The 12,433-nt window shown below is 34.3% G+C and overlaps 1 protein-coding gene across 2 annotated transcripts in view; it reads right to left on the bottom strand.

Annotated features, from left to right (window-relative positions):
• The window catches only part of DENND2C (DENN domain containing 2C), a 72,946-nt gene that overhangs the window by 32,391 nt on the left and 28,122 nt on the right, over positions 1-12,433 (bottom strand). For both annotated transcript variants that reach the window (XM_081025909.1, XM_081025910.1), the window contains 2 exons: positions 891-1,906; positions 224-360 (listed from right to left, as the gene is read on the bottom strand). In XM_081025909.1, the coding sequence (XP_080882035.1) occupies positions 224-360; positions 891-1,714 (961 nt within the window). In that variant the 5' untranslated portion in view covers positions 1,715-1,906. The remainder of the gene's footprint in view (positions 1-223; positions 361-890; positions 1,907-12,433) is intronic.

Raw genomic sequence — 12,433 nt, 5'->3', positions numbered from 1 at the left:
AATACTATACTGTAATCATCTACTTCTGAACTGAGCTGTCCACTAAACTAGTTGTAAAATCCGTTAAATAAAAGAATTTATACAACAAAAATTTCTATATGAAAAAGAAAAATCTAGTGCAAGATATGCTTGACTGTAGAAGAAAATACCATCCTATAGCTAACGGCTTCACCAAATACATACATACTCATTCAATTTAATTGCAAAGTTTGTGGACACCTACATATGATATCTTCATAGATATTGTCCTCAGACTGTGTGTAATAAAGTGCTGAGCCAGAATTTCTTCCAAGTTCTTCATGAATCTTCTGTGTGTTCCGATTTCGAAAGTGCTGAATATCTTCAAATTCAAAGGATTTCCTTAAGAAAGGAGATATATTTAAAGTTGCATCTTTTCAAACTCTAGTCTTTACATTGGTAGGATAAGACAGATATTAGTAAGTAGAAGACTTGTGTGCAAAATTACAAAGCTGTTTTATCAGATACCCAAGAATTATAAATTAGGCTGGTGCCCCATATGCACCATGAGAAAACTGGAGGTTTTTAGCCATTTTACATTCATGTTCTTCGCTGGGTACCTGTCTTAAATTCACTCTCTAATGAAAAGAGAGGCTAAGGCCAGCATGTCCCAAATGAAGTAGAAGAATGTACTTGCTTCCCTATACATTCTTAAAGACAAAAAAATGGAAGTTTTCCTGATGCTCTTATGTCAGTAGATTGTGTTAAATATTACCCATACTACTAGATGTTTTCCCCTTGGGTTAATCAACATCTGTGCAAATTAGGGCTAGAATGCAGGGAAATGGAAATTGGCTTGAAAAGGAAAAAGAAGCTCAAGAGTTGTATAAGGAAAATACTTATAAATCATTACCTAGCAAATAAAAGTATACCTTTTAGATCTCCTTCTGATTTTTCCGCCATATTTCTTTGGTTCAGGTTCCCGAGAGGAGGCCAAAGGCGGCTCTGCACAAGAATTATTTTCACAGTATTTTCTGTCACAGTTTCTTTCTTTATATGGCATAACACCAGATTCAGATAAATATCTGAATGTCCTACGGGGTTTGGGCAAAGGGTTTATAGAAGGTCCACACTCTTGTCCTTCAGGTTCAGAGTAAATATTTTCTAAGCTCTTGGTTATTCCATAGGAGCTATCCAGGACTCTGAAATTCAGTTCTTTTTCTGAAGTGTCACAATGTTCTAAAGCCAAATTTAAGACTTTATCTGGAGGAAGTGCTTCTATTTTCTTCCACAGTATTTGTGAGGTATAGAAATTTCCTGGAGGTAATGCAGTCTCTGGATTCAAAACAACTTCTTTCCAGCTTTCAATTTGTTTGACCCGAGAACATACCCAATTGGATTCTGATTCGTTTTTAAAGAAGCGTGTACCATCATATGCACGTTTCTCACTTTCATCCACACCTCGATCATGGCTTTTGGTATCTTCATTAATATCTAGACCGACATTTTGAGAATTGGTTACATCCAACTTTTTGCTCTTTCCCTCAGCAATAGGATTTTTCTTAAGAATCTCCCGATGACAGTTCTTGTATCTCACTCCAAAGTCCTTTGGGTGCCACTTATCTGGACTAGATATGCCATTAGTTCTTCCTTCCCACTGAGAAATTTTTTGTTTGATGTCTTTGCAGTGGCTCCTTGACAGTGTCTGAACAGTAGAACGAGAAAAACCAACATCCATGTTCCCAGGTGGGTGCATAACAAAGTGATGAATTTTACTAAGGTTCCATTCCAAGTAACTGTGAAATACTGTGTTCTTTATCCTGTCAGTTAGAATCCAAACAATTCCAGTACTTTCCTTTCATCTTTAACTTGGAAATCTCTTTATATAAAGAAAAATTTTGATCATTGGTTCTTGTTGAAAATGGCTACAACTTTATCTTGAATAATCCTATTAAAACGAGACAAGAATATGTTAACACAGTTTTATAATTTTCTAATTTGAACTTCACTAAAACATTGCCCGCCTGTCCTTAAATACTTCATTTACACTGCGTATGTAAAAATGTACCTATCATCCATTAAGTAATTCCACTCCACAAAGACATTCCTAAGTTGGTGATGTAATGATACAGAGAAAATACTACTTATGGCATTTCTCAAATTGTCAGCTTTAATGTTCTGCCATATTGGATTTCCTGAAGTAGAATGAGGTTTTATAAGACATTACACATAGCAGTATACAATATTATTTTATAATAATGCTTTATCAAGCCTTTTAATAAAACAAGGACCTATATAGAGTATTGTAAGAAGCATACATATACAGAGATACATCTCAAATAACCAAAAGGTTCATGTATACATTCAGAGAAAAAACCAGTTAGTCTAGAAACACACCAATAGCTAATTTCCTCCTCCTGTCCTATGTTGAGAGATAATATTAGCCCATCACATACTTATTTCAACGTTACTATTAGCAGCACAGGATTCCATACACACCATACTAAGACAATCCAAGGTGTCATTAACTACCACTTGCTTTAAAATGTAATCACCTATTATGTCACTGACTGAACTTCCCACATCGCTGCCACTACGCCTTTGACCCAAATCAGCAAAAATACTTACAGTCATTGTCACATTCCTTCCTTTCACATAAAGGCTTCACTCATACAGGCCCACAAACTGTTTCCTCAAATATAAAATTTGGCAGAGAACTTTTCCTATCAGCTGAGTAAAGACCTGATCTCAAGTTCTTCTGTATACTGGTTATAAATAGCAACTGATTCAAAACTTCCTGAGGCAGGGATGATCCTTCCTTGAGCTTTGTCTGTGAGGTCTTGATTAAGAGGCAGGAAAATATATCGGCCCAGCTCTGTGAGTGTAGCTGACCAAAACTGATATACATATACACAACACACACGCAAAATGTATTCTAGGCAGAGTAACTGCTGATCATGCACTTTCATTTAAACCGTTCCTAAAAGTTTGTGAGAAAACCAGCTTTGCCAGCAAATAAACTTTAATGAGGGTCTGATGCTAAGAAAACCATTCCAAAAAAACCTTAAGAAATTAAACTCACATGGGTGGAAAAAAGCTCCCCAAATATCAAAGCTGTTGTGCAGGACTCTTGATAAAAGCAGATCCAATCAGCTATTGCTCATTATTAAAACTCTGAAAATCCTTTTCCTGCTTCTGATATTTATAGAGGATTCCTAAGGATCTTAGTGTCTCCTCGAGACTCAGGTTCTCTTCGCTACAGACCAGGTGGCAGTATTTTTCCCTCTCCTGGGAGCCTAGTGGAGGTTTTTGGCAGTTCCAACAGGAACTCTTTCTTTATTCCTTCCCTGTTAATGTGTTTTGAATACGAATGGGTCAAACTGAGAAGAAAAAGATGAAAATTGCTAGGACTCAAAATATCTTAACTTGGAAATTACTGGAAACAAATGGCTTCATCTATGGAATTCACACACAAATATAAATGATGTGTATTTACGGTGTTTCAGTGGCGAAAGAGGAGCATAGCAACGTAAGTCACTCCTCACACAGGTAGGTACTATAAAGAGGGATGCTATTTGCTCCTAAATGTATTAATACGTTGTAGCTTTCAAAAACTGGACAAACTATTTCAAAAACAAAAAGGCTTTACTGCATTACTAGATCGATGTGTATATTGATAGTATAGAGATTGTCTTTATGTGTGATTTCTCTACATATGTCTATACATGTCTTTATATATGATAACAGTTCTAATGTTCGCCAAATTAAACGCTTTAAAATGTAGTTTGCCTATTCTGACAAGTTGTGATTTTGTCCCATCCAAAAAATAAGAATCAAACTGACTCTGGATGGTGAACACACAATGCAATATATACGTTATAGAAATGCATACTTGAAACCTATATAAATTTACTAACCTATGTCACCCCCAAAAATTTAATAAAAGTTAAAATATATGTATATATGTATATATGTATATATATAATATTATATTTAAAAAATAGAATCACTCATCAAACCAAGGTTTGCCTCAGTTTTTTTCTTACAGGCATCTTATGTTTGACTGTCCCTTGAACCTAATTTAAATTCTGAGCCACCTTGCTCCTCCAGCACCTCCTCCCCCATGGCTCTCCTAGCCTGCGAAACCCTTTCTCTCCATCTCCCCCTCAGTTTCTTGCCTTTACTTCCACTATCAGAGGACATTCTAAAACTTAAGGGCTGGCCCAGCTTTCAAGTCCTAGGTCTCTCTTCATCTTTTGAAAACTCCCTAAACCAATTTATTCACATATTTGTCCCTAGAGATTGCTTTACCAAGCTTGTTTTAACAGAAACACAAGTTGAGAAAAATATAACTGCTTCAATCATTTTTTAAAAAGGTTCGGTCTCTTCTCGTAGTAACATACAGTGAGTCAAAGACTTCTCCAACTGTTGAAGACTAATGGAGTCAGGCAGGACTCAAACCAAGAAGACAGAGCACACAACAGCCACAATGGGTAACACAATCTCAACAGAAGAAATAGCAGCAGTCATTCAGTTCCTCAGGCAAGCAAAACAAGAAAAATGTGAAAAATTAAGTGTGCTTTAAAAAGTGTAATAAAACAGAATGCTTGGAGTAAAGGATACTAATCAAACTTGCTTCTCTATTCTTTGTTCCCAATGAGGTGATTTGTAATTATGTCTCTTTGTTTTTATTTTAATTGCTTTCTGAGTACTTACTTTTATCCAAGAAATACATCAACTGTAGCTTATCAGCTTGAAATGTAATTTATAATATAACCTATTACATATATAGGATTCTGTGTTTTAGCATATTAAAAGAAACCAACTTGAATCCATTCAGGTAAGTTAAATTCTCTTTGGGAAAGAGAACATTGATGCTCTATTTTACTAACTCAAGTCTTACACAGGGACAGTGTCTCACTCCAAATTCTCTAAAATATTTTATTTGATTAAATAAAATTATCTGGCAAAATAGGAGGAATTTGAAATATTCTAAAAGTTGATTTAAAAACTGATGAAAGGGGTACACTTTAAACGGTTACTTTTTTTACTATGTGAATTTTACCTCAATTAGAAAGAAAGCTGATGAAAAGGACCAGGAAGACTCCCACTTTGGGCCATGATGGAGTAATTGGACTAGACTTGGCTTCCCAACATCAGTAAATTTAAAATTGGATGTATATGTCAAATAAATGCTTTCAGATATTAGATAACAGTACAGGACTGTGATTGCTGAAAGGATCACAGACAAAAGTCTCTCTTTCCAGAACAACATGGAACATGGTAAATTTACTTAGTTAAGGATAAAGAGATTAGTGTTGGAGGGGCTAAAGCAAATGGAATTTGCAGGGATGAATATCAGAAAGTAGGGAGCAAAATAGAGAAAAAGCTCCAGAAATCTACAGAGGATCTACTTGAACCTTGGGCTGAATAATAAGCTGCTAATGGATAGGTAGCACTGCACAAAGCTGGACAACAAATTACTGGGGAAAGAAGAACTATGGGGGAACTGTAAGCTGATTAACACTCAGAGTTCATGAAGGCCTGGGAAATAGTCATCTTCCAATGACCTAGAGAGGAGCAGCCTTGTTGATCGCCCAGGCAATTCAGCAGGGACATTAGGAGGTCATGGCTTATCAGATGGACTAAACTAGCCCTAGAGTGAAGGGTACTCTAGAGCCACCCTAACAAAGCTTTTAGAAAGCTTCAAGAGGACCAAGTTGATTTCTAAGTAATTTAAGTACCCACAGAAACAAAATTCAATAATTTTTATGTGAAGACAACAAAATCCAGACATTCAGCAATGTAACATTTATAATGTGCAGCATCCAATCAAAATCACTAAACGTGCAAAGAAACCTGAAAATGAGACCCACAATCAAGAGAAAAATTAGTCAATAGAAACAGAAACAAAAATGATAGACATGATGAAGCTGACAGACAAGAACTTCAAGTAATGCATCTTTAAAAAATCATAAACTTGAAAACATGAACATAATGAGTATAGAAATGGAAGATATAAAAAATAAATGGAACTTCTGGAGCTGAAAAATACCCTATCTGAAATAAAAAATGCACTGTATGGGTTATCAATAGATTTCAGATACTTCAGAAGATATGTTCAATGAACTTGAAGAAGTAGCAATAGTAACTGCCAAAAGCAAAATCAAACACAGAGGAGAAAAGGCTAAAACACATAAAACACAGCCTCACTGGGACAATATCGAGCAGTCTATTTTACGTATAATGGGAATCTCAGAAATGAAGGCGGTGAGGAGGCAGAAAACAAATATGAAAAAAAAGCTGAAAATTGTCTAAATTCAATGAAAACTCTAACTCAGTAGATTCAAGAAGCGCAACAAATACCAAACAGAATAAACACAAGGAAAACCTTATCAAGGCAAACTGTAATCAAGTTGCTGAAAACCAGTGATAAAGAGAAAATCTTTAAGTGGCCAGAGGAAAGTATATGTTACATATAGGGAAAACAAGGTAAGCTAGAAAACAATGATAAATATTTAAAGTTCTTGGGGCGGGTGGGGAGGAACTATGAATCTAGAATTCTACAAGTATCCTTCAAAAGGAAGGTGAAATGAAGATATTTTCAGTTAAACCAAAGTTATGAGAATTTGTCAACAGCAGACCTGCACTCATGGCCAGTGACATCATTTGTGGGTTCCAGTACAAATTGAAAATGTGGGGCCCCCTGTTCAAAAATGCCAGAAAAGTGCTTTATGAAGCTTTTCCCTTTCTTCTGTAGTTTCTCTTTTAAATGGTCAAAGTATTTTTTATTTACTATTTAACATTGTTTTAAGTAAAAAAAAAGTTAAAAATTGAAATTAGCATGAATTTAGCCATCCATCTATATATTGTGCAATGACATTTTAAATGCAAATGTCAGAGCATTTAACTTGTACAGAGAATCATTGAAAGTAAACAAGTCTTATTCCATGGCTTGTCCTAAAGGGTGCCGTAAGCTGGCTAGAAGAAATAAACACAGCCAGGTTCAGGCAGGTCAGAAGGAGGAAGAAACAGTCTCCTCAGGCATGGAACCAGCCCAGAGAAGGCTCTCAGGCTTAGGGATACTTGTGGGGTGAGTGTAGATTCTCACGGGAACCTGGGAGTCCAGCCCTGTGATGTGGGCCTGCACATGCCAGGTAGCACCTAATGGCAGCTGGAATCCCCCTCCTGCCAGCCACCCAATCAGCATGCCACACTCTGGCTGAGGCAGTCTGGGGAAAGACAGCCAGGAGTCCCCGCATCTCACAGGCCTGCCTTCCCAGCCCATGACAGACAGGTAACCACCAAGGATCTTTAAACCTCTGCCCAGAACATGCTGGTATCTGGGCTGGGGTAGGCAATAGGCTTGGCTACTCACCAGTATGGCTTGGATACACCATAGCCATTGCCCTACCCTGCGTCATGACACCATGGAGTGTACACACCCAGGCTTCTGCCTGGCGTGGAGGCTGGCAGTGGTCACAGGGTGTAGGTGGGGAAGGGAAAACCAGGCAGGGACAGCTGTGCTGGGGGCTAGAGAGAGGGCGGCTGAGGGTTTCTAGGGAGCGGGCAGGAGGTGGGACTGTGTGCAAATTGAGGCTCCAAGCCCCGGATGCACACTACACTGACCAATCATACGACACTTACAAAATACAAATTCAAAGATAAAGCCTTCAGAATTTCAATATGGCTACTGCACAGCATAAAATTCCACAAAGACTTTCTGAGTGTGGGACCCTGTGCAACTACATTGATCACATATCAATGAAGCTGGTCCTGCTTACATTATGAGAAATGTTAAACAAATTTATTCAAGTAAAATGACACCAGATGGAAATCAGGATATAAACAAAGGAATGATGAGAATCAAAAATGGTACACATGGGTAAATAAAAGACATTTTTCTCATTATCTTTTTAAAAGATGATTGACTGTTTAAAGTATACATAATGTATTGTAGAATTTATTAAAAAAATGGAAGTAAAATGTAAGACTAGAGCACAGGAGAGAAAGAAAAATTTAAGTGTAGTGCTGTAAGTTTCTTACTTTACATATGAAGTAGTATGTCATCTGAAGTTGATAGATTAAAGTTATATGTTATAAACTTTAAAGCAATCACTAAAAGAAAAAAAGAAATATGCAAGAAGTTAATTAAAAAGATTAAATAAAATTCAAAAAAAGCACTCTGCAGAAAAAGAATGGGTAGGGAAAGAGGAGGAAAAACCACAAGAACAACCACCATCAAAAAATTACATGGAACAAACAAAATAAATAATAAGACGGTACACTTAAATCTGACTATAACAAAGGATTGAAACCAATATGAAAATGCTCTCTAACCCACAATAGAACTGAATTAGAAATCAATAACCAAAAGATATCAAGATAATCCCCAAATATTTGGAAATAAATGGTTATACTACAAAAGAAAAAAGTTTAAAAACAATGAATGAGAATACTATTTCTTGGTGTTTTAAATTGGAATACATTTTAGTCCATTAAACTTTAAGTTATTATTTTAAAATTCTCTCCAGATTAATGCTCTAGCTTAACATTTATTTAAATTATCCTACTGCCAATCCTGCACTAAATGTATCATCCTTTTCAACATTATATTCTTTTAAATATGAGTATCATTATTCCACCTAATATCTGAAAACAAAACAAAACAAAACAAAAACCAACAATGATTTCAGACTTTCCCTTAAGAAGGGAAAATAAAGGTAAATTAAGCCCAAAGCAAGAAGAAAGGAAATAATAAAGAGTGACCATTAATGGAATTTTTAAAAAGTTATTTGAAAAAATTAATTGATAAACCTCTAGGTAGACTAAACAAATAAAAAAGAAAGAAAAACCACAAATTAGCAGTATCAGAAATGAAATAGGGGCATCACTGCAGACCCTACATTACAGGATATAAAGGACTATTATCAATAAATTTATGCTAGGAAATATGACAACTAAAAATTTTATGGACAAATTCCTTAAAAGATACAAATTATCAAAACTGATACAAGCAGATAGAGGAATTCTGAATATCTCTATATTTATTTAAAAAATTAAAATTTTAACTAAAAACATTAGCATAAATAAAACTCCAGGTCCAGACTGCTTCACTTGTGAATTTTATTAAACATCTAAAAAAATAATATCAATCTTACATAAACTCTTTAAGAAAATAAAAAAGGAGGACATACTTTACAATTCATTTTATGAGATCAGTATTATCCTGTTAGAAAATCAGACAAAGAAAAGAAAAGAAAATTACAAGAAAAGAAAATTGTAGAACAATATAACTCATGAACACAAATGCTAAAGTCCTTTAAAAATAGTACCAAATAGAATATGCAAATATAAAAAGGATACTTTGCAATGACTAAGTAGAGTTTCTCAGATGGCAAAGTTATTTTTCAGATGGCTTTAATATTAAAAGTCATCATATTTATGAGATAAACAAAAAAACCTTATGTTTATCTTAATAGACGTAGAAAAAGCATTTGGAAAAAATTCACATCCATTCACAATTGGGAAAAGAAAACCCTTCAATAAATCAGAAAGGAAATTTCCATAATATGATAAAGGGCACCTATGAAAAAACTGTTCTTCATATCATACTAAGTGGTAAAAGACTGCATACCTTTTCCCTTAAGATAGGAAAAAAAACAAGGATGTTTTCTTTTACAGCTTTTACTCAACACTGTACGAGGAGTCATAATGCAATAAGGCAAGAAAAATTAAAAAGGATTTTTATAAAAACTTGGAAAAGAAGTAAAACTTTTATTTTGCAAATAACATGTCTGTGTATGTAGAAAATCCTAAGAAATCTACAATTAGAAGATACTAGATTTTATCAGAGAATTTAGCAAGGTCCAGGATACATGGTCAATATATAAGAATTAATTGTACTTATACATAATGAGAATAAACAATTGAAAAATAAAACTTTAACATCTATAGTAGCATAAAAAGCACAAAATACTTAGGGTTTAAGATTTGTGGGATGAAAACTACAAGACACTCCTGAGAATAAATTAAAGAATAACTAAATAAACAGAGATATATATCACATTAACGAATTAGAAGATTCAATTTTGTTAAGATATCAAATTCTCTCAAAATTGATCTGTAGTTTTAACACAATCCTAATCAAAATCATAGCAGGTTTTGCTGTAGAAACTGACAAGCTGATTTTAAAATTTATACGAAAATGCAAAGGACCTAGAGTAGCCTAAACAATTTTTTAAAAACTTGTTTATTCTTATTGAAATAAGAATAAAGTTGGAGGACTTATACCACCTGATTTTGAGACATTATAAAGCTACGGTAACCAAGGCGATGTGTATTAGTGAAAGCAGAGACAAGTGGATGAAAAAAGAGCACCAAGTCCAGAAATGGATTTACACTTATACAGTCGATTGATTTCCACAGAGATGGGGAAAGAATAATCTTTCCAATAAACAGCACTGGAACATACAGACATCTATATGGAAAAAAATTAATCTGGACCCTTACCCACACCTCCTATAAAAATTAATTTGAAATGGATCATAAATGTAAACTTAGCTAAAATCATAAACCTCCTAGAAGAAAAAACAGAAAAAAACCTTCATGACTTTAAGGAGAGACAAGATTTCTTAGAGACACAAAAAGCACTAACCATAAAGGCATAAAATTGGTAAGTTAAACATCATCAATATTGATTGTCTATTGTTCTAAAGCTGTTTTAAAAAGGAAAACAGCAAGCCACAGAAAGGGTGAAAATATTTCCAACACATAAATCTGACAAGGATTTAAATCCGTAATACACAAAGAACTACTACAACTGAATAAGTCAAACAACACAGTTAAAATATGTCAGATATGAAAACTTTATAAAAGATATGAGTAGCCAATAAGTATAATAAGCACCTTAAATCGTGTACACTATCATTAGTTATCGAAGACATGCAAATTAAAACACATACCATAGTGGGTATGGTAATTACATACCCACTAGAATGGCTAAAATTTAAATGAATGACAATACTAAGTATTGGAGCACGTGGACCTCTCAAACACTGCTGGCATAATATAGTATAACCTTACTTTGGAAAACAGTTTTGCAGTTCTCATAAAATTAAGCATATGATTGCCATATGCAGTAGCAATTTCACGCATAGGTATTTCACATGAAAGGAAAATATATGTTCACACAAATATTCATAACATCTTTATTCATAATAGCCCCCAAAACTAGACATAACTGAAAGGCCATCAACAAGTGAATGCATAACTATATTATGATAGATTCATAAAATAGGCTATTAAAAAGGAACTAATGATATGCACAATACCTTGGATGGCTCAAAAAAATTATGCAAAAACAAGAGTATACATGGTATGAATCCATTTGTATGAATTTCAAGAAGACAGAAAACTAATATATAATGAAAGAAAGCAGATCAGTGGTTACCCAGGGCCAGGAGGGTGAGAACTGACCACAAATGAGTATAAGAAAACTTTACGGGGTGATGAAAATATTATGTATCTTGATTGGGATGGTAGTTACATAGGGATATACAAAGCTAATTAACCATACCCTAAAAATGGGTTCTTTGTATTGTATGAAATTATATCTCAATAAATTTAATTTTTTCAAATGATGAAAGGTAAAACATCTAGTACACTCTGAAAATTCTATGCATTTTTTGCTCTTAATATGAATGAGAAAATCCTGACTTTTAAAAAAGGCTTAAAACATGCCATTTATTTCAACATTAATTTGCATAGTATTTTCATTTACAAAGCAGTTTCAGTTAATCTACTACCTCTTTTCCTCCTCATAACAACCCTGATATATATTATTGCATATATTTTTACCGGTGAGAATACTTAAACTCAGAGAAGATAAATGAATTGCCCAGGTTACAAAGCCCAAGTCTTTCTTCTGTATCACAGCTACTATTAAAACTTGACAGTTAATTTCAACTTGTTTTTCCTCTGCCAGAGCCAGAGCCACTAGCTTTCTAATTGTTTCTCATGGGAAAAAAAGAAAGGAAGGAAAGAAAAGAGCCATCAGGATTTAATTTCCTGAATCTGAATGTTTTAAGGGAAAACACTGCCAATATCAAATTTAAAAACAAGTACTCTCCTTTGTTGAAATTAGTGCCCCTCAGAGCAGGTGTTACTGGTCTTCTGTATCCTTATAATGAAGTGACGATCATTTAATTAAAGCTTAATAGGCTTTTTACTAAAGTAAACAAAATCCAAACACAGTGAATTTCACCTTTGGGACAACTTTACTTTCAGTAAAACAATCTTCTGTTCAATTTTCACATAAGGCTTATTGCTTGGGTGCAAAGGAAGCTTTAGACCCAACAAGGATGCATATTTATAATGAATTTCAGACCCATATATCTGTAATGAATTTCAGACTTCTTGGAAACAGTGAATATATGCTGGATAAGATGTTAATTATTCTAAACAAAAACCACTC

This window comes from Rhinolophus hipposideros (genome assembly GCF_964194185.1).
Source record: "Rhinolophus hipposideros genome assembly, chromosome: 19".
NCBI lineage: Eukaryota > Metazoa > Chordata > Mammalia > Chiroptera > Rhinolophidae > Rhinolophus > Rhinolophus hipposideros.
The sequence above is the reverse complement of the archived record's forward strand: the minus strand, read 5'-3'. Positions and strand labels throughout refer to the sequence as shown.